Source organism: Streptopelia decaocto (genome assembly GCF_964273445.1).
Source record: "Streptopelia decaocto genome assembly, chromosome: Z".
NCBI lineage: Eukaryota > Metazoa > Chordata > Aves > Columbiformes > Columbidae > Streptopelia > Streptopelia decaocto.
Window position 1 is genome coordinate 65,505,992 of NC_138657.1, and position 23,895 is coordinate 65,529,886.

At 39.2% G+C, this 23,895-nt stretch overlaps 1 protein-coding gene across 5 annotated transcripts in view; it reads right to left on the reverse strand.

Annotated features, from left to right (window-relative positions):
* TENT2 (terminal nucleotidyltransferase 2) overlaps positions 1 to 15,165 on the reverse strand; it is a 43,133-nt gene extending 27,968 nt beyond the window's left edge. Inside the window, exons 1-8 of one of the 5 annotated variants that reach the window (XM_082075905.1) lie at positions 14,882 to 15,090; positions 13,036 to 13,104; positions 11,990 to 12,181; positions 11,241 to 11,366; positions 8,866 to 9,115; positions 7,783 to 7,897; positions 7,571 to 7,662; positions 6,690 to 6,756 (exon numbers count right to left, since the gene is read on the reverse strand). In XM_082075905.1, coding sequence (XP_081932031.1) covers positions 6,690 to 6,756; positions 7,571 to 7,662; positions 7,783 to 7,897; positions 8,866 to 9,115; positions 11,241 to 11,366; positions 11,990 to 12,144 — 805 coding nt within the window. In that variant the 5' untranslated portion in view covers positions 12,145 to 12,181; positions 13,036 to 13,104; positions 14,882 to 15,090. The other 4 variants (XM_082075907.1, XM_082075904.1, XM_082075908.1 and 1 more) reach the window with 4 other exon arrangements.
* Positions 15,166 to 23,895: the final 8,730 nt, after the last annotated feature.

Below are 23,895 nucleotides of genomic sequence, written 5' to 3' on the forward strand. Positions count from 1 at the left end.
ATTAAAGTTCAAAAAGAAGACAGCAAGAACACATCCATGCAGGATGGCCAGACACTAAGCACAGCACCACGTTGTAGTAACAGGCACATGATCAGCTGCATACTTTTGAATCAAATCTGATTACAGCTGAAATCAGGCATTTTACTGATCAAAATATATTAACATATCTGTATCTTCCCTATGCATTGATTACACTTAAAATTTCCTTTAAAAGGTGTTTATTTGACTGATTAAGTAAATACCAAGGAATACATTTCCTGTTGTATTGTTACTGAAAACAGGACACTACTTTCCATCAAATATGGGATAAGCTTTATCTGCCATTTGCTTTAGCAGTGACAGGACATGCAATAAATACAGAGTCACAGGACTGCACCTCAGATGATTATCCACACAGTATACACACCCAGGCTCAATGCCAGACCATCCAAACCCAAACATACTAAGCTCTGCCAGCCTCATACAGTGTCACCAAATGCATCTTTGCACTTAGCTCCCCAAAACTGTTGCATCATTCATTATCTGCAATTTCCCTATTCTTGATGATATCTCAGGGTATATTTAGTAGTTGCCCATAAGCCTAAATGATAGATGTGCCCAAAAATGCAATGGAAAACAAAAGCAGAGCCATAGGTTACATTACATGAATTTGGGCAAAAAGAACTATTTTGGTAATTGCTTCTGTTGCAAGATCTAGGATGACTTGAATTTGCCCATACGTAACATACTTTTTCCCCATCTTTCTATGAATTAACCTCAAGTTAGCATAAATAAGTATGACAAAGCTAAAAGTAAAACATACAAAAAAAAAAAACCTTTAATAAAAGCTGATCTTCACTTTTTTGTGGGGAAAAAAAGGAGGTTTTTTCTATCAGTTTGTATAGCAACTTTGATTAAACAGTGTCATTGCATTTGGATGACAACTTCAGATCTGGTAGAACCCTACTGTGCAACATACCACTAGAACTAATTTTACTTTTTTTTTTTCTTTTCTCTTAAGCCTTTCTGGAAGTGTTTTATGGATATGCATGTTTAGAAAGATGTGATCTCAGGTAATCCTTTACCTGGATTTTAATGCATAGTATGATTCTAAGCAACACAGAGACTGGCACTCAAAAAAAAAAGAGATAATATTAATTTACTAATTTTAAAGGAAGAATCTTACAGAACTCCAATCCACATTCACTGAATGTACAATGTAGTACAATTTACACAGGCATCCCCTCTTTCCAGCTGCATCTGCAAACACATCCAAGCATCCCTCCTCCAACATCCCAGAACATTCTCAAAGTGAAGCTATAAAGCATGTAGAGCTCTCTGCCTCCTTTCCTTTTACTACCGAATTTAAGACAAAGATGCTCAATGCATTAGCACATGGCAGACAGTGGTTGGTATCTATCTGCACGCCACAGCAATTCTGCTTTCCTCACTATGACCTTTCTCAAGCACTCTTCAGAAGTTAACAACTCATTCTAGTGGCAATCCACTTCCAAATGCATCATTGTCTTCAAATGCCTCCCAACACTTGATGGATGCTTGTGTCAAATTAGTTGGCTAAGAAAAAAAAAAAATACAAATCCCACAACATAATCCCCATCTGTTTCCCATGGGGAAAGAAAGCAAAGATGATGTTAGAAGGCAGTAACTTGCTGCTGGTACCTGCTTTCTTGGCTCACACTGATGACACTGTTAGCAGAATCTCTATTGCAGATTAGATCATCATACATAGAATGGAAGAAACAGTCACAGACACAGGATGTGGAATTCCAAAATACATACAGGTTGAGTAAGTGCCTTAGTAAACTGACTATCTGACCTTGAAGCTATGACCAGAGGGGCTACACCAAAATACATGTGAAGAATTCCACATGGCTGCTCCACAATTTTGGGCACGTCTATGAAAAAAGTCACAAATGCCACTTCAGCTGTAGTGAAAAAGAATACAAGCACTTCAAAGACGACTAAGCACTGTTTCATAAATAAATTATTCATGCTGAATTTCAGATCAAACAGTTTAAGTATCTCTTTTATTTTACAGAATAAAAGATAAAGCAATTGTACAAAATATTAATCCCAAACACAGTATATGCCAAAAAGATCTTCAGCATCCTTCACATATAGCCTGCTCTCATTGATAGGGTTGTACTACAGAAAGAAACTGGGTGACACAAATCTGAACCCAGAGTCATGAAGAACCTAGGAGGGTACAACCCAGCACAGGTTGAATTGTTGATGTCTGGAATTCACTCACCCACCTGCATAGTCCTTAAAGATCATTCACTTAATTTCAAGTTTCCTTACTTGTCCTAGCTCCACATTCCCGACTACGCAACCATAAGGCCAATTCCACTCTGATATCCTAGTCTCAACACTACTGTACCTCTTTGTACAGCTAAGAGAAAACAAGCTCTTTGTTATTTATTCAGATAGTAAACACCCGTCAACCCAGTACTGCTAAGCTGTTTTTTCCAAATGAATCCTGCCTAGACAAATCTGAAGAGAGTAATCAGTTTGACACTTACTCTCCATGGTTTGGTATGTTATAACAGTTATCACCCCAAATTAATGTTTCAGATTTCTAAAAGACATTGGCTTAAGCGTACAGTTCTGGGAATGTTGGTCAATATTGTAAGAAATAGATATGTGCATGTATCTGAATAAATTTGTTGAAAAGTTACACAAACTCTTCTAGTCTTTGAAACAGAAGATGTATTACTGCTATCCTTACATCTCTCTACTCTAGGAGAAACACAATGCATACTTTAAGACCAACACATCCCACAAAGCCAGTGAATAAATATCAGAAGCTTTTTACTACTTTATTCTATGACTAGACTATTCAAAGAAAGAACGCATCATCATCTCAGTCAGTATTCTTGATGCAGAATGACAACACAGAAAATCCTCTGCTCTAAGACTTCAAATCAGATGGGCTCAAATTCCTTGCTCACACTTGGTACCTTTTGCAAGCCTGAAAATGGAGTAAGCTAGAGCTTAGATAAATTTTGAATCCACTTCCCAAACCTCCTGGAATGAAACTGTACGTAAAGGACAAAAGAGATGGCACTTCAAGTTCTGAAAACGATTTACCTAAAAGCAGGACAAATTGAGAAACAGACTGGCCTAATCTGGTCTTGGAATGCTTCCCAATTTATCAATCAATCACAGAATTAAGGTGAAATACGCAGAGTATCACGCTCTTCTTATAACCCTTATTTTGGAACGCACAGGAACACCACAGAGAGCAAGAACAAAAAGGAAGATCTCAGGACAGGCACAGTTAGAAAAAAACTTCTCCCAAGTTTCTGAATTGAAATTATCTGGAAAAGGTTAAAAAAGCTCTAGGACATTACTTATGCCACAAATCTCCATATTTCTTTTTGCCCTTTAAGTCTTTCAGAAAACGAACCCAAGAACTCAATTTTAAATAAGTTCTTATCTTTCCTCCTCCTTCTTGTTTCTCTTACATCTTGACACATACTTCATCATCTTTCACGTTTGGCCCGCACTACATTTATTTCCATCCTCTTCTGTGAAGCAAGGAATAGACTTAATGACAGCTCACACACTTGCATGCTGCAGTCTTTCTTCGACAGAAGAAGGAAATACTTAACTAGTAATGTCAAAGAGGAATTACCTTAATATTACAAGATAACATCTTATTTATTAACTGGACAGCAAAAACTTGAAAATAATGATCACAAGAAGCTTCATACATTTTAGGTTGTCAAAAAGCACATGCAATATATAAACAAAATACTGTCGGAATGAAATTGCAATAGTTAAGAAATTTGCTACATACAAATCTTACACTTGCTTGTACACAGCAGCAGCACACGTGTGCAACTAACCGTTTAAAAATTGCAAATCTAGAATCCTGGTTCAGTTGAAGTAGTGTCTCAAAAGAACTAAGATTTCTGTAAACTTTTTCTTTAAATGTATGTACACCACAGGTCCTCATTCATTAAGTGGTAGCTGACTTCTGAAGACAATAGAAGGTAAGAATTCACTGTAAAAATGCAGTTGTATTAAAAAATAACTTAGCAGCCAGTCTGGAGCTGACAACAAACAGCCATTTCTAAGCCTGTAAACCTGACTCCACAAACCCGCAGGAGTGCCAACAGGACACCACTGAAGCACATACTGCTAAGATCATTTTCCCCAGAGGCAAAGAAAACGCATATGAATCTATTAGCTTCTGAAGTCTAGCCTGAGGGAACTTCTTCCCCTCTCACAACCAAAACCAACCCACAAGCTCTTTTGAAATTATGGATGACAGCAAGTATATTTGCCTAAATAAGCTTTAATCAAAATAACTGGGCAACTCCCTTGTTTCAGAAGTACTGAACCTTAGCACAGTTGAGCTACAATTTGTAAATCAACTAAATCCAAACAGAAAGACCCAGATGGCAAAGCCTTTTACTCTTGAATGAGGTGAGTATTTTAAAACAACTTCTGTCTATCAGTTCTATCCACAAGACATCCATACACAGTGTCACAGTTTAACCCTGGCTAGCAATCAAAACCATGATAGTTGCTTATTCACTCCTGCCAAGTAGAAGACAGAATTGAAAGGGAAGGGAGAAGCTTGTGTCTTGAGATAAAAAAGCTTAATAAAATAACAAAATAATACTAACATAGCACTGCTAATATGTAAATAAAATAAAAACATAAAATAAGCGATTCTCAGTGCAATTCCTCGTGAACTCCCTCTATGCCGAGCAGCCAGTCCTGGGAAGAGAGAGAGCACCCTGGTCCCTGAACCTCCAATCCCATGGAGGGAACGAAAAAAGGCCAAAAGGCCCAAAGGCCACTGTGAAACAGCAGGATGGCAAAAGGCTGAACTAAAGGAACTCCCAAACAGAACTCAACTGGAATGGAGCAGAACCAGAACAGATCTCCTCAAGCTAGAAAGCTCAACTCCCATCAACTATGAACCCTTACAGTAATAGCATGGAATATTCCTTTGATCAGCCAGGATGTGAACCAAGGTCTACCCCATCCATGTCACCCTTCCTCGCTATCTCACACCTGGAGGCAAAGAGCTCAGACAGACCTTGATCTCACAGACAACGGCTAAGATACCAGGAAGTTCTTGTTCCCTTCATTCCAACTCAGAAACACTGAAAAGTTACTTGAGGAAAAACAGTAATTCTGTCCCAGAGTGCTATCTTACTATTCTCAAACTAAATTCAAACAGCGACTGTGCTAGCTATGAAAAAGAAGTGCTTCTAACTGCATGAAGTATATTAACTCTATTTCAGTCAAACCAGCACATGCAGACCCAAGGACAGATGGCTAGGTATAGGAACTCATGCCTGTAGTGATGTTAAGATTATGAAGAGGTGATCTATGAGTTGTACATACTATACCTAAGAGTCTGACAGGAGTGGTATTTTCAGCAGTGTTTTGTGCAGCCTCTCCTTCCAAAGAACATTTTGATTAAATGAAGTTGACCAAAGGCACTTTCGAGGTAAGAATTAGGAAAGCATAAAAAATTAGCAATAGCACAAAGAAAAACCATCAAGGATCGTGCTCCCACATGACTATCATGTCTTTCTGACACTCGTATTCCTCGGCAAACAAACTTAATTTTGTCTAAAGCTCTGTCATAGAACACAACCTCTTGAAAAAATATAAGAGGGTGACTTATTCTTTTAGATGCTCCCTTTCTGATCCCTGAAAACAAAACCACTTTATCACAGTGCTTCTCAGAGAGCACTGGAACAACTTGTATCCTAGCAAACCCAGACTAAGTTCTGAACTCCTTATGCAAACGTCAATATACAATAGCCATTAAATATCAGATGCCTATTCTGTGATGAATCAACCAAGTCTCCCTTCAAATGAGCTGTTGAAATTTGGGTAAGCACACTAGTCAACAAAGACAATTTGAAGTCTGCATTTAAATTTATGGTTTGTTCCTTTTACCACTGTGTGATTGTTCAGAACAGCAATACAAGGAACAGCATCAAAGAGTACATCACAAGTCTGAGAAGCAGAAGAACAAGTCACTGATATAAATAAATTACAGTATCTTTTGTCATTCAGAAGATGGTACAAAAGCCTCTTTGAAGTAGGAGACTTTCACATTTAAGTCAAGAACTGCCCATGGGAATTCTTGATCGGAAGGGAGTCTAAACAACAACTTATAAGAACTATGGATTAGTCTGTTTCTCCTACATGTGCTGGTACTGTCAACATTTACTATTTCCTTCATTAGGCACTTAAGTTAATTATTTCAGTCATATCAAGCCACTCCCTCCCCTTCTTCCCAAAATCAATTCTACACCAGCCTACTGTGAGTTACACCTTATTTTACAAATTAATATTAATTGGTAATAATGAGCACATTGTTCCCAGAAAGGCACTGCAATCTAAAAGAGTAGTAAGAATTCACTAACAGAGGTTTTCCAAACAGAAATCTACTTCCCACCCCACCCAGTTGTGGTCCACAACTCAAGAGTCATTCTTGAAGTCCACTAATTTGCAAAGTAACCATTATGTTTTGCTAATTACTATCCATCTGCACCAAGATAAGAGTAATAAATATTTATAGCTTTTCTCCAAAAAATACTGTGATCAGAAGCTAGACAAGGTGCAATTACATAGATTAGTTACAATTGTGCATCAGTACTTCTTCCAGAATTGCCAGAAATCTTACCACCTCACTGTAGCTGGGAACTTACAGAGTTTAGTACTGAAGAGTTTTTGGACTATGCTGAGTATACGCCTTGCTTCAGTCTTCTGATTTACCTGAAGTATGATATTAAAGAACAAAAGTTGGTATCACTCATTTAAGTGTTCCAAGTAAGCATGCTTTACTTTTCAGATAAAATTAATTCTCAGAATAAGACATGAACATGTATACCAACATACTCCACAGCCTACATATACATTTACTGCAGCAAAAGCCAGACAGAACAATTAATATTCAATAGGCAAAGTAACTATCAGGCATTCACCAACCATAGAACTTGGTCAAAACCTAGCCCAACTTAAATAAAAATGTCCTTTCCTTCCTTTTCAATGATGCTTCAAGTCTTTCAAAATTAGGCTCCACTTAGATTTCTTTTTTGTTACATCTTTCCTTTCAACCTGAATTCTACTCAAACACTTTCTCTCACCAAAAATATTTAATATATTTCACTTATCAGATTCCTTCTTAGGCTGGCTAACTAAAATTAACAGCTATGAATCTAAATAATGATTTTCTTTTTTTTAATGTACTTATTAAATGTTGTTCCTGCATGTAAAATGAGTTAACAGTTTTCTACATAATTTTCTCCATTATTCTAGGCAATCTACTTCTCTGTTTTGCTGTGCTTTTTCTACTTGTGGAATGTAGGTAATGCTTATTTTTTAAATGTTTTGTTTGGTTAAAGGGTTTATAGGGTTAGATTCATATTCACAACATTATTGGCTCCACACTTCGTAGGTATTATGAGTGCAAAAATATGTTATTAAATCAAAATTATTTGACCACTTGTTTCTCATTTTAAATCCAGCCTTATTAAAGCACATACATTTAAAAAACAGACTTTATCTATATATGTTTTAAGTCACTTACTGGTTCTTCTTTAACCACCAGGCACAAGTCACCATCACTGCTACGAGTGCCAAACCCATTCAGTGAAGACCCAACCAAAAAGAGTCTGCTCTCTGCAACAGAAGAATCACAAAATAAAGACTGAGGTGACATATCACAGCTTAAGAGAAAGGAAGAACCGCGAACCTGGCAAACATTCAAATTGACACCAAGTCATCAAATTCAAAACATACGTGGAAAAATTCGCTGAATTTCTCTCTGGAGTTCTGTTCTGCAGAGCTCTTTTCTGTTCAAATCACAGAGCTGTTGCTGACACACTTGAAACAATTCCAAAACCTGCCGACTTAACTTGACACACACATTGAAAAAGTAAAGATACAGAGAAGTGAATATTCTTTCCTGCCAGAGATGCAATAATATGAAATAGAGGAGACTTCACTAAAAAAAAATAAAATAAAATAAAATAAATCTTTATTTCACATGACCTATTCCATTGTCTAGTTTTACTGCACTTGAATTCATATTGAAAAACTCTCTAGAATAAAATTCTGCAAAGCTTTTGAATGTAAATTTCTTCAATCTATAGTAAAATGTCTGTCCACAAAAAATAATTTTTGCCTCATCAGTAACTGCAGCCTTTCAGGGAATAAGCAGTCAAAGACCAGATATATCTTATGCTGACTTCGACCTCACCAGTTTGCGTAAAAGTCATAGGAAGAAAAGTAAATATTAAAGTTGATTTAAGTTATCTTTCTTCTTTTATCCCACACAAACTATTAAAGAAGTAGTCAGATCTTTGATGGAAGCAGATATTATCTGTTTCTCTTTCACAACACCGCCATAAGCTATAATCAACAGACATACTAAAAAGTCTTGTGTCATGTTGGTGCAGATAAAGTATGAACAGGAATTAGCCACGTGCCCTTTTTTTAAATAAAAAAACCAAAACCCACAGTTCTAACTCCACTATCCTTCTCCCCATTCCCAATTAAGTGACAAACAGACCATCCTTCCAGTTTCTACTTTCTGGAGCAGACACATAGATTTCCTGGCACTAGCATGAAAACCCAACAACAGAAGGAAATACCCACCCCATGTTACCCAAAAATGCTCCAAGTGCAAACATGCACAAGAAGGGCCATGTAGGACCACAGTGGCACCTACATTTTTTGATATTCCTTCTAATAACAGCTCAGTGATAGAGACCTCATGTCACTGTCAAAGAGCCTTGCAGAAATTTTTGTGATCCCCCCAGCACCATTGGACCCTGCCCACTCCCAAGGCAGACGTAACGCACAGGCATAGAAAGATATTACCTTATCTTTGGCTACAGGGAGTGTGGTTTCTTTAGGGTATGAAAGCAAACTGTCTTGCAATGGAAGGACAGATCCAGTTAAATCTGGTATGTAACGTGCACAGAACACTGGAGATTGAACTGATCCTGGGAAGGAAAGTCTACGTTCTTCTGGTGAAGGCACTGCTTGGTTAACTACAGTTGTTTCAGAATTATGTGAATGAAACCGCTTCCGTTTGACATCCTGGGGAACACTTTGTCCACTTAGTCTCCTAAAAAGCAAACAAACAACAATACGAAAAATACGCCCAAACCCAAGGAATTTCTCTATTTCACAAGCTCCAACCTAAGATTAAAAGACAGTTGCTACAAAGTACAAATACCAACTCAGGCTAGATGCTAGATACCAAGTGAAATAGACCTGGAATGGGAAAAGAGAATGTGCAGCTGCGCATTTGCAGCTACCCTTGAAATGAATAGATGCAACTGCTTTACCAAGGTGTCTATATTAACCAGTTGAAACCCACATGGCAAGTTCAGTTAAGCAGGACAGTTTGGAAAGCTGATCATACTACTTTGGTGAAAACAGACTTATTGCCAAAACCAAAACAAATATATACAGACTATGTAAGGTTACTTTTCTTTTAAGCCAATGCTAAGTGCAGTGAGAAGTTGATGAATAAAATAAATTCAGTAGTGGGGAGGGAAGAAAGAGAAACTTAGCAAAACATATTCAAATTTCAGCATTTCTCTGTGTCTTAGACTGTACAGACAGTAAACAGTAATCTGTGCAAAAAAAGAAACACCATTCATTTGACAAATCAAACTAATGATTTTATTAAGCTTCACAGGTCATAAACCTAATGTCTCATTTTCAAACACTAGTCTGTATCTCCTCATGAAATAATTGGGCACAGGAATTCAAATATATTTGAAGAGATCTAATGATTGACAGCCTTTTGGCATCTGAACTGTTCATTAATAAAAAGTTGTACTGAAAGCTGACCAGTGGTTAAAGAGTGTGGTCCATCCACAGTAAAAAATAAAAGAGGACATTCGCTTTTTTTTTAATACCTCAAGCATTGCATAAAGTTAACGGGTATCAGGGCACTCACTCTTTTTTTTTAAATTAAAACATATGAAATCAAATGTTCATATTTATCAATGAATTAGCTATTAATAAAACTATAGTCATTTATTGTAGTCAGAAAAGTTGGCATCAAGGTAATTTGGAGACCTGGACAGACAGTACTATTAATAATGAAAATTTAACTAAAGAGACTTCAAGTCATTATTTCAGTTTTCAACTCTGAGAGAAGTTCTGATAACATCTGCCTGCAATCCTAAGGGAACTCCTAATGTTAAGTCTAAACATAATGCTGCTTCAGGCAATTTGGACTGAAAGGAACTTGCATGAACTCAGGTTGAGCAAAAATACCTTAAGAAGAGTTGACTCAAGATCTAAGGATTAACTAGTTGACTGTGAATCTCCTAACAGAGCATAGCTGTCTATAAACCAGACTGATGAGAGGAAAACATGCACGCAGCATGAAGCCAGGAACTTTAGTTCGTGCAATAGTTACATACTCGACTATAGCTTAATACCATGTATTTAACTGTACTTATTTTCTCATCTGTTAAATCTGGAAGAGAAAGAGCATACAGGAAATACTTTTGAGGACAGATTACATAAAGCTTCCTCCCTGTCAGCTGATTCACAGAATTCTTACAAACATACATTAACTACTACTTCTGAACTGGTAAGGAGAAGTAATTTTTTTCTGTAATGTTAAGACAAAAATAAAATCATACATTCATCTGAAATCCGTCTTTCTGTTGCAACTAAAGTAACAACGGAAGTTATGCAAATTCAAATAAGTTCAGTTTTTTTAAAAGTAGAAAAAGCTATGTCTCTATAAAATTCCTCTTAAAAAAAGAACTTAGATAAACCTGAATTTAGCACTTTCTATTTTGAAAATACAGCATCACATAATTAAAATCAGGAGAAACATCTAGTGTGTCATCAGAAAAACATCACAATTCCCATAAAACATTGAGGGTGCAGTCTTAACTTGACAAATTAAAAGGAAGAGAACACTCAATTTATTGACAACAAATAACACAAATAATAAAATGTAAGTCACAGTTCCATAAGGCCACAGCTGTTGGCAAAAACTACACATACCCAGTCACTTATGAGAATTAAAATTCTCAAAAGCAGGTACATGAACACTTTAAAGAGCTATGACGCTGCCTGTTTCATAAAAAAAAGCCCATTTTATTCACTATTCTTGCAACTTCTAACAAAATTCAAGTTGCACAATAAATTGGTATTACACAAGATTCATCACAGGTACATTACAACCAGAATTAATTACACATATACGAAGAACTTACTTTCTTCCTCGGAATGATGTGGAGGCATCTGACCTACGTACTGGACTGTCATTTCCACAACTCACTGGCTGTGGTGTAACAGCTGGAATAGTTGCAATATTCCCACTCAAAAGAGTCCTAGAAAGACTAGAGTCCACAACTATTATTCATATGGTAACTAAGATTTTTTTATGGGTTGTTAGTTTTTCTTAAGTGAATATTAAACTCAGCAACTACTGCCATTTTTTTTTTTCTAGAAGCAATATATCTGTCTTTTCTATCCAAAATGAAGAGATATTTCAGTATCTATTTTTCATTAAAAAACTAGAAGACTACAGACATGTGAGGTTAGCAAACAAGTTAAATCAGGTTAAATTTAAGAGCCTAAAGAACACTATAAAACACTATCGCTGTCTTCAAATCTAGCCCCAAGAATAAACATTTCTTCCCCTTCTACTCTCCTCCCTGTTTTTCCCAGTAAACAAATAAAATTGAAAATTTTTAAAACTGCACAGTGGATTATTAAATCTAACCAGTGCAATGGCATCCCATGCATTACTCATAATGCAGGAGAGCATTAAATCTGGCAGGCCACCAACAGAAACGATACAGCTCTGTTTTACAAGACACCTTCCTATTTTTTAAAGTTTAATGCAGTTTAATGTTAAAAACCATGAAAAACATCCTACATAAACAGAAACACTTATTTCAAAAGACTTTTAGCTGTCTTATTCAACCCAATTCCCACTATCAAATCTTACATTACTTACACTGCATTTTGAAAGTTAAACTGAGTATCAACAATTTCCTGGCAGGAGGCAAGAACAGGTGGTATATTTAGAGGAAGCTTATTGAAGAAAGTGATCTGGTGTCGATGATTTGGAGGGAAGGGTGGACGACCCAAGTTGGAGGAATTTGGGAACATGCTTCTTCCTACTTAAAGTGAACATGAATCCTTTCACCTAGATTAAAAAAAAAAAAAAAAAAAAAAATCAAAATTAGGCCATCAGGCAACTAGAAATATTAGTTACCTTTTAAACTATTGTTTTAAAAATTCAAATAATCCAGGATATATTTCCATAAATTGTCTAAAATTATTGTGATTGTGGGCTACTTTTATCTTCTTTTAGGACAAGACACTAAATAAAAATACTATACACACTTAAATCACTTTTAAAGATAAATAAATTAAGCAGTAATTTTGAAACTTTTTTTTTTTCTCTCATCCATCTTAATTTTAGAAAAATCACATGACAGAAGACGCAAGAGTTTCATCTCAAGGAAAAGTAACATATTAAAGTGGAATATGTTTCTTCTTTCAAACATTCCACCATGAGGTTTAAAATATATGGAAAGAAACACTTGACTACATCATAAGAACATGAAGATGCAGCTGATAATGAAAATTAAATTAATTTTTAGTAAGTTGTGGGTTTTTTTTCATTGGAAAAAACACATCAGAACATTCTTAAAACCAGCTATCAATATGGTACATATCTCTTAGCTGCAATGAAAACCTGACACTTTTCAAGTTTCTTCATTTGTTTTTTACTTGTCTTGTGGAAAAAGTGCTGATACAATTTCCATGCCAGGGCATGGAACTATCACCACAGAGTAGTCTAAGTTTGGAATAAAATCAAACTTTCACTTCTAAGGTTCTCTTAATACAAACCTGAAAAATAAATATATATATATGCATATATAGTTATATTAAGAGTTACATTCATTCCCTCATACACTGAAAGAAAACCAGTTATTCCTAACTTTACTGTAGCAAAGCCTCACTGATACCACACTCTTGCAGTCTTTCACCTACCACTGTGGACTGTTGTCATGTTTTAACCTCCTCAGACAGACCCGACTGTCGCTGCATGCAGCACAGAACCTATGCAAATAAATTCCAAGGTGTTTATTTGCTCAGACTTGTCTTCGTTCCTTACTTCACATGATGACAACTCACACTAGTGAAAACCTGATACCACCCACATGGCATGGACATTGATGTACCAGCTCCAAGAAAAAGCTATCAAGACTAATGGTCTCACAGTGTTCCCTCTTCCTTTTTTTTTTTCCCCCCCCCTGATGGGGGCAAGGGAGATGAAGTATTATGTAATAGCAAAGGTTCTTTTTGCAATATTTACTGTCAATTCTGCTGAAGAAACAAAACTGAATTTCAGGACAAGAAAGTCACCTGACATTTACATTTAATCTGGATTATATTCATATGCAGCCTAAACTTCTCCATGTGTAGTACAGACAAGTGATGTAACGACTGCTAACACACCTCATTCATTTCTGAGCAGTCCAGGCAGTTAATGGATACAGAATCAGAATCATTTCAGCTGGAAGAGACCCTCAGGATCATTGAGTCCAACAATAACCTAACTCTAGCACTAAACCATGTCCCTTAGAACCTCATCTAAATGCCTTTTAAACACCTCCAGGGATGGTGACTCCACCACTTCCCTGGGCAGCCTGTTTCAATGCCCGACAACCCTTTCTATGAAGTTTTTCCTCGTATCCAATCTAAACCTCCTCTGGCACAACGTGAGGCCATTACCTCTTGTCTTATCACTTGCTACTTGGCAGAAGAGACCAACACCCTCCATGCTACAACCTCCTTTCAGGTACTTGTGGACAGCGGTAAGGTCTCCCCTCACCCTCCTTTTCTCCAGGCTGAACAGCCTCAGCTCCCTCAGCTGCTCCTCAGGAGACTTGTGCTCCAGACCCCACACCAGTTTTGCTGCCCTTCTCTGCACTCTTTCCAGCACCTTAATGTCCTTCTTATGATGAGTGGCCCAAAACCGAACGCAGGATTCAAGGTGCGGCCTCACCAGTGCCGAATACAGTGGCACAATTGCTCCCCTACTCCTGCTGGCCACACTATTCCTGATACAAGCCAGGATGCTGTTGGCCTTTTTGGCCACCTGGGCACACTGCTGGCCCATGTTTAGCTGATTGTCAGTCAACACCCCCAGATCTTTTTCTGCCAGGCAGCTTTCCAGCCACTCTTCCCTGAGCCTGTAGCGCTGCCTGGGGTTGTTGTGACCCAGGAGCAGGACCCGGCACTTGGCCTTGTTAAACCTCGTACAACTGGACTCAGCCCAATGATCCAGCCAGCCCAGATCCCTCTGTATGGCCTTCCTGCCCTCCAGCAGATCAACGCTCTTCACTCATCAGTAACAGAACCATGTGCCAAAACTCACAATTGAGTTGCAAAAGCAACACATTCTTTTTTGTCCTTTAAGTTGTAAATACTTGAAAGAGATGTTGCAAGCAGCAGAAAGAAAAGCAATGAGGGAGTTACCTTCCAAAAACAGAATGCTGCAGTAACACTGTGATCTCACAGTAGCTATAAGGGCATTTACCGCGGGGTTCAGCAGATACTACCTAGAAGGAATTGCCAGGCTCCTCAGAAAGTTCCGTAATGGTTACAACTCGGCTCCACTTGTTCTAGCGCGCACTCTTCCCAAGTCAGCGCGAACTGCGGGGGAAGCGCGCAAGCCCGCGCCGCACGGTGCCCGCGCAGGGCAGCCCAGCGCACACGTCGCTGCCGCGGCGGCCGGAGCCCCGCCAGCCCCACCCCGGCTCCCGGCGGCACAGCGGAACGCGGCCGGTGCCGCCTCCGCCCCGCGGGCCCCGAACCACCCCCGGCGACTCACCCCACAGCAAGAGAGGATCCCCGCACCTCGCCGGGAGACGCACGACAGGCCCGGGCGGGGGCAGGTAGGGCGAGCAGCAGCAGCAGGAGCAGCAGCAGTGGCGGCGGCAGAAGCGGCGGCGGCGGCAGCAGCAACGGCGGCGGCGGCGGCGGCAGCGTCGGCAGCAGTGGAGGTGGTGGTGGTGGTGGCAGCGGCAGCAGCACCGAGCGCGCCCCTCACCCGCGGCCTCCCCGCGGCGGCCCGGCCGACCGGAAGCCGCGGCTCCTCCAGCTTGAGCGCTGCCCTCCGACCCGGAAACAGAGACGTTGGCAGGAAGCGGCCTCTCCGCCGTGCTCTTAGCGGCGCGGCGCATGCGCGGGGGCGTCAGCCCGGGGGGCCGGGCCGGTAGCGGGGCGGGTAGCGCCCGGGGCAGCTGCCCGCAGGGCCTGGGAGTGGCGCGGGCGGCTCTGTGCGCCGCAGAGGGCCGGGCGCGGTCCTCAGCTGGGGCTGCAGCTGCGCCTCGTCTCGGTAAAAGCGGAAACCGAAGGCCCACGCTCACGGTGTGTCCTTTATCTGTCCCCAGCCGTCAGGATTCGCTCGTGGGTTGTCTTGCACAGCCGCCCTGTGCTGGCAGAGTGCAGCTCACAGTGCTCCACTGGCAACCGGTCCTGGCTAAGGCCAGGAGGTGGAAAGGACAGTACGGGTATTGTGCTCTCTGAAGTTATTGGCCAATAGTAATTGGACTGCTGTTAAGTCAAAAGGATAATCTTTGAATAAATAAGTTAGGATTTGGCCACCAGAGATTTTGTGTGTACTAGGATAAATCTGAAGTCAAGAACAGGCTGAAATGTGCCCTGAAGGATCAGGAGTTCAGGAGATAAGAGCCAAATCAAGATTCGATTCCTTCCCCTGGAGAAGGGCAGTTGCTGTAAGTGAGCTCTTGGCGTTGAGTAGATGCTGAAACAGAGGAGTTTGTGCTCACACAGACGCAGTGCTGAAGCTCCCGTCATTGGGAGGGCAGGGGCAAGGTGAGGGCACACTCAGTGGAGAGCAGGCCATGGCTGAGCCATTGCGGCTGGAGGCTCTGGCTACTCACAGATAGCTAATGGATGAGAATGGGAGAAAGTGCAGGGGCCCAGGTCAAGTGGAGCTGCAAAAATAACCCTTCCTTCCGGACCTTTTCGTCTTGGCTGTGGCTTGAGATCCTTGTATAAGGGTCAGCCCATGGCTATGGTTCACATTACATTTATGACAAACTCTAGTGGCATATATGGAGTGAAGCTGCAAAGGTAGTGCCAAAAGGAGGTTCAGACACAAAGAAATTGCCTTTAACGATTTTTAATTTGAGCCATTCTTTTGTCTATCTGTCTGTCTATCTATGTATCTATCTATTTATTTGGGGTCTTATAGTAAGCCTTAGCACATGACTTGGTTTGAGGCTGGGGTCTGAGTTTGGAGAGAGACATGGCCTGAGGGTCTAGGTGGAGTGGAACTGCAGAGAAGCTGCCAAGGGAAGGTTTGAACAGCAGGAAATGGGTTCTGGGCAATTTGAGGGCTAGAAGAAAGGCAGTTCCCTGGGGTCTAGTTGTGGTGGGCCTGCAAAGTGGCTGCCTGGGGATGGTTTGGTTGCAGAAGACTTGAGTCTTCTCAAAGACTTCAGTCAAGGCTGTGTTTGGGTTTACCGGGGGTTAAGGCTCTGGGCACATTTAAGGTGAGGACAGGACAGTTCCTATGAGTCTAAGTGGAATGGGGCTGCTGAGGGTAGGTCTGGGCTGCAGAACAAATTCTCCAGGGACTTTTTTATCTGGGCTACTTTTAGTGCTGTCTGGTGATAAAGCTCTATGCACTTCTTAAGGTTGAAAGAGAGATGAAGCCTAGGGATCTAGATGAAGCAGGGCTGCAGGCAGGCTGCCAAGGGGCGGTGTGGGCTGCCAAACCAGTTCTCTCCTGAGGGCTTTCGTCTGTGCCACAGTTTGAATTTTCTGTGCCTGGCCACTCTAAGGGTTTGGGTTAGAAGAGACACAAAGCTGAAGGGTCATGTTGTGGTGGGGCTGGAGAAGGGTTCCTAAGGGCAGGTTTGTGCATCACAAAGAATTTACTCCTGAGGTCAGTGCACAGTTAAGATTAGGGCTAGGGTAAGGGATATGGTTTATAAATGATACAAAGTCTCACTGTGAGTTGTTGGAGGGGCCGTTAATAAGGATTTGAAACACGAAGTATTGGGATGAAGGAAGAGTTCACCTCTGTGAAAGAATTCAGTCCCAGAGAGCTTAAACATAGGTTGAGTAGCATAACAGATCTTTAGTTTCATGAGAATCCTACCACTACCAGTTATGCCGGACTTCAATTTTCATCTGGAACTCAGCCCTCTTTGTATGTCCTGTGTTTGGAATCAAAATGTAACTTTACAGTTTCTGCCCAAGGCAGAAACTTTGTGTTTTAACTGTAACAGTCTGTGATACAATACCTGACAGCTGGATTTCCGCATTCGGCCCATTCAAATGGTTTTCTCCAGACCATTTGACCACTTGTCGCTATAATCTATCTGTTAACCAACAACATGTCATTCTTTGAGGTTTCTCACATTTGCCACGGGGCCTACAATAAATATAACCTGATACAATCAATATACCTCATATCAGGCAGTGTTTATACCAGTATATTAGGCATCAACATTTATCATACAGCAAATAAGGGGGGGGGAAAAAAAAAAAAGAGCTCATTTGCTCATTTACCTGACTAAGGTAAATGTTGCTGTGTTTTTCCGTGTTTCCTTTTCCTTGACTCCTTGGCACAAGGCACCCTGATATTTTGTGTTTGCCTTAATCTAGATACTAAATCTAACATTTTTTTCTTTGCACAGACTGTTCACTCTTGAGGAATTTTCCCCATGCCTTACCTGCATCCACTTGTCAAAACAGCTACATATCAGTGATGCACCTGAAATAACCTGGCATTTTACAAATTGCCAGCAGCCTTCTGAGACAAATCTCTGTGCTCTGACATGCTGAGAGCTGTTCTGTTTTTTTCAGTATGTGCCCTCTTGCTTCCTGACCCTGACTGTGATCTCCAAAAGTTAACAGGTTAGATTCTCTTCTGTCAGAAAAGACCTACAAAGCTTTACTTCTGGTTTTAGTCATTCAAACAAAAAGACTGCTGGTCGGGAGATACTCAGCTGAACAGCTATACAACAAGGAATTTGAGAACTAGCACTAGAAATTCCACTAGATCCTTCAGAATAGAATAGGGTAAGGATAAGTTGTGTGTTTGTGCCTTCAAAGAAAAACTGCTTTAGAATAAAATGGTATATGCACTGTAACAGGACAGTTTGTAAAACTAATTTACTGGAACATCATCAAAGAAACTGAATGACCAATTAAATAAATTTATGATCTATAATTGAAGTAGAGGTTGAATTCAGCCTCTCTAAAAAATATTTAGTTCTGATAGACAGAAAAGAGAGTGGTTTCCAGAACTCATTAGCAAAGAGGTCTCTGATAAACCAGATGCAATCTCTCTCCTAGAATGGAAACAATTATGCAACATTAAAGTTTCCTTTTGGTGCTCTTTGCAATTTTCTGAAACTTTTAGAGCTGAAGTACTCCAGGTATAGCTGCTGTCTGGAGGTAAATAGTGTTGGACAGTTTGGTCAAATAAAAAGTTAAGGAAAAAAAAACCCTATTTCTCTGTGGAAACCTGTGTCTAATCTTAAAAGGTCTATAGGCTCTTTATCTCTTTGCACCAGAGAAGGCCTATGGGAACTGGGACAGGTGTATGTTTACAATATGCTTTACCATAGCAAACAGCCTTGTGAAAGAGCATTTGATACTACTGCTTTTAAAAGTGTTACCCAATTAAGAGTGGTTAAAAACATGTACTCATCCTTTCTCTACTGTGAAATTGTTTAACTTACTTGAAACATTTTTTCTGTTTCAGAACCAGCTGTAATATATGATCATTTATGATGTTATTAGTCTCCAGGACTAGGTCTGAAATAATGAAACTTGTACCAGTACAGTGCTTCACTTTAAGTATGTCATTTTCATATTTTGTACTGAGACCAAACGTGGCAAGTGTATTAAAGTAAGAAATGTAACTCCAATGAAATAAATGGAGCTATAACAGGGATTAATATGGTACAGGATCCACAGTGAAGACTGCAGCTTTTTAATCATGATACCCATATGATATGCTTTGCAGTTTGTTTAGAAATCAGGATATTCTGGGATTGATGCCAAACCAGAGACTTAGGTCTAAAGTAAATTTCATATAGCAGAGAAAAAGCAGCTTTCCTCAGGAAAACAAGATTTTAATAATACTACAAAGAACTTAAATTAGATGTACATTAAGAAACAATATTAAAAAGGTAAAAATCAATTGCTGTTGGATGGCAGGTGTCCATGTAAATACCCATTGCATTAAAAACAAAATTCAAAAGTTTAGCAAGTAAATACTGAAGGAAATAATTAATAATTTTCTTAAACAAATGCCTTATTTTTTTTTCCCACTGTGCAGCATCCTAGTTTTGATGTTCAACATTCAGCCAAGTTAAATGATGTTCATGCATGCCTTTATATGCTAATTTTACATATGTATATACATACCATGTAATGTACAGTACAGTATTTATGAAATGTAATTAGTGTATCATAGGCATTGATATGAACATGTTAACTATGCAAAATTGTATGTTACATCTATGAATTCCAACTTAGAATAATAAAATACAGATTTTATAAGTATAGTGAAGTATATATTTACAGTTATTCTTATTTGGGATGATAAAAAACCATGTATACATATGGATGATCCCTGTAGCTTTTTCAGATGAGTTGTTTGTACTGCATCATAGACTACTGTTAAAAATAGACTGGTTTTGATGAGAATTAGGGCTGTTGTGGTAAATGGCTAATCCTATGCACTTGGTAGATTAATAAGTATATTTGCTAGCAATTTCATTACTTCAGTGCCTTGGTTTTGTAAATTTTGTAACTAAACTCCTTGAAATACAACTATTTTAAAGGAAGATCTAAGTTCTGGTGTTAACTAAACTTTGTTATTTGATCTTTTGTGTGAATAAAGGCAGTTTTAAAATACATAAGCCAGGTCACAAATTTTGATCTAAAACAGTGGATGATGCCAATTATTTCCGCAGAACTCTACAAAACTCTTTTTTTCGCTTAGTTTTGTTTTAATCCATTGTACTATTGGGAGGATATTAATGTTGCCCAAGTCCTTACTAGTCAGTGAAGTTATTGAAGGGTTTGCCTGATGTGTTAGTTCCTGACGGTTAGGTATTACGGAATTTGATGATTGTTACAAAGGTCTAGTAGACATTTCACTGTGGCACAGTTTTCATCAGTGGCTGAGAAAAATCAGTTTACAGTTAATGAATCTGGAGGCAATACCTGCCGATTATCTTAACTTTGTGCATATATTAACATCCCCAAACTGGAGGACGGACAGATGTAAATGTTTTTCTGTCTTGAACTAAGCACTGTATGGAAAGAGTAAGTATTACCTCTGTTTTATACATAATTAAGCATGCACTTATAGTTAGGAGGACTCAAGGAACACACTGAGATTTGAACAAGTTGGGAAGGTCCTACTATGAGTTAAGAAATTAAAGATAGCTTGCTACCTGCTTTTTTCCTAACACTTCTTATATGCAGTGTCAAAGGCTGAGTAAGGTGCGAGAGCTAGATCTTGGTGGTCAACTTAAATTCTGTTGTATTACATTTCTTCACTGTGTTCTTGAAGTTTTTAAGTCTGTTTTTGACTGCTTACTTGTTTGTGGAAAATGCATCTGAACGCCCAGTATATTTGATTCAGGAGTATTACCATGTTTAAGAACTAAATTTCCTCAGCTGGACGTAAATTATGACAGTATTTTATGGAAAAGAAATCTTTATGTAATGGCTTTGCTGGCAAAGATGTTTGCCCATTGACTAAGAAATTCCTTATTCTTATTCCTCCAGAGCAGATTATTAAAGATGTTAGTATTCCAGCTATTGCAAGTCTCCTTAGACAAATGCTATTGTAAAGTTTGCCAAATTTCAAATACATTTGGCAGAATGAGCAACATTTTCAGGTAACATAAAAACTTTTAAATAAAATATACTAGTGTTTAAGAGTTTTTACTCAAGAAAGAAGAACATTTTTGTTAACAAGTTTAAAGATTACCTTATACTTTACAATATGTGTAAATGTGTTTTCTTCGGGGCTTTTCTATGAAGCCCTACAGTAGGAATAACTGAAAACATAGTTTTTACTTAGCATTTAAGTAAAGCAGCCTGTAAAGAGCTGGACCTATGTACTTTGGCTCTGAAAACTCAGGTCCCTCTCAAGTTGGTAGCACGTGTGTTACTAGTAAGCTGTGAAAGTGTCTTTCATTTTCAAATGCAGGCAGCCAAGAGATGAACATGTATATGTGTGCCCACACACATTCTTGCTGAGATCAACTACGTAAGTCCAATCAAAAGTTACACATTCAAAATTGGAGCAATTCTGTCTAATGCAGCAGTAATCCACAGCATTGCTTTTTTCACAACCAGGTGCACTTGGTGTATGTTCTTTAATGAGTTGCAATCCAAATAAAGTAAAGATGTGTTGCTTCTTGCCTTCAGTTTTAATCTGGCGTTTTTCAGGACAGATAGTTGCTTAGCCAGTGTAATAGAGGAGATGAAACAGGGACCCAAAAGGAAGCCAGCACCTTATCTACGAAGAGGCTACCACATATCCATAATACATTACACCAGCTTGAGGCAAGTTCAGTCTTTGTTGCAAGCTATGTATTAGTACAGTTTCTTCTGAATCATTTATAATGTTGCTGTGCAAACTGGGTTAGTATTAGGAACCCTAGAAATGCCAGGTTTCAAAATAATCCTTCTATTGGTAAAAGTATTCGGTGTGAAATACTATAGTAAAGCAACACTGAAGCTGAGCTTTTGAAATCACAAAAGGCAGGAAATGCAGAGTTAAGGTTACCATGGAAACCTTAACTCTACACCTTTAGGTAGGTAGTATATTATGGTTTTAATTACTTCCTCTTTATACAGCTCTATATAGGTGTTCTCCTTTTATTATGTGAATTCTAATTATACTGACTGTTATTTATAATACAAAATAATTGCACTGACAACTCAACAAACATTAGAAATCAGGCATTAGCTGTGGCTGGCTGTATCTTGCACTCTAATATTAAGGTGACTGTATGATGTGTAGCTAGAAAATAACATTATGGGTACCTTATTGGTCAAGGTATTAAAAAGTGCTTTTTCTGAGTTAGAATTGCATGACATGGCCATCACATTACAGAAATCATAACAAGAACAGCAAAATCTTAGGAAACACAGACAGTTTACAGGATATAAACTTAAAATGGTATTTCATAGAAGTTTAACCAGGATGATGGTACACTTCTTCACCAAAGCATGAAAATACAGCATTAGTGCTTTACTAATGCACAGTGTTCCTTCCAGCACTTCATCTTGCACTTCCCAGGACATAGCTCTTGCTCCTTCTCCTCCAGCTGCCTTCCCAACAACTTGGTGAGCAGCATGAAGCCTCTGCAAAGTTTGTATTAGTCTACAAACATGACAGTTCTTCAGCCCAATTCAGAATTCCTGTATCTGCCTGCTAAAGGGGCAGATTTATATGAAGCTCTGCCTTCTTTTAATTAACCATTGGCTCGATTGAAATACAAGGAATGGCCAGATGTTGAACATTAGGAACCTCAGGCTGAGAGACATGGCAGCAAGCTGGCATCTTTGGTATCTTGAGGGGTGTGGTAAATTATATTGTACGTTGCTCAAAGAAAGTCTTCTGTCCATGACAGCAATTTGTATGATGTCTGGGAGAATCTGTTTCAGGAGAGGCACACCTGCAACTAAAACGTTCAGTATGTTCATTAAAGTTTAGAAGATTGCAATCAAAATAGTATAAATAAAAGGATGCACTGTGAGACAGATGTTAAAATGAACATCAATAATTTTTGTTTCTCAAACTACTGTTGCACTTCTGGCAGCACTGTTTGGGTAATAGTAAATATAGTTCTAGGAAGTATTAATAATAGAACAGGTGAGTATGATGTTCAGGTAATGTAAAATCTTTGTATCTAGTTTTCATTGGCAACTGCTTCCTTCACAAGTTTTAGCTTTCCTGCTGTGGCAAGTGCAAGGATCTATGTTAATTAATTTGTTAATTAATGTGCTGGTTCTGAAAATCAGGTTTGGCCTTCCAGCTCAGCCTTTTATCCTTCTGTTGTCTGAAAGAGCGAGTCGAGCTCTTGGTGGTGCTTCCCGTAAGGCAAAGACACAGTTACACAAGGTGGCTTCCTGTGGCTTGAATAGTTCCTGTGAAGTGAATCTGCTGTCGAAACTGACAGGGCAAATGGCAGGAGAGAGCAGGGTGGGAAGGGGATCTTCCCTGGGGCATCTCTCAGAAAACCCTGTCCTGTTTTATCTTCCAGACTACATATCATGGTCAGCTGCTGCGTAGCGGAGTGTCTGCATTAGTATCAAGTGGGACCCAGTGAATTTTAAGGCAGAAAGGTAATCTTAGACGTAGAAAGAACTGTGCCAAATGACACCCAACAGAATCCAACTGTAAAGGCAAGTGTTCAAGGTTAGGACATGACAAGAATGAGGTTGCTGGTGTAATTTTAATTCAGCTGCTTTGCATGTATGTATTAGGCTCACTTCATATATCCTTCAGTCTGTTGAAACAAAAATCCTATTAACCATCCTAAACGCTACTGTTCCAAAAGTTTTTTGTCTCCCAGACGATGGAGAACATTCATGCCAACTTTAAAGTCGTCCCTCAGCTAGAATTACACAGGTGTTGTAGCAAGGAGGGTTTAGGTTCCCCTGAACAGAAATCAGCTACTATAAATGTAAAATAATCTTGTCTTTCATTTAATTTCTCTTTCTCTTCCACTTAAAACCTACTTCTGTGGCTCTTCTTGGAGCCTTACAGCACAAGACATTTGTTCCCCACAAGTAGAGACAAAGTTTCCACTAGGACATGCATACATT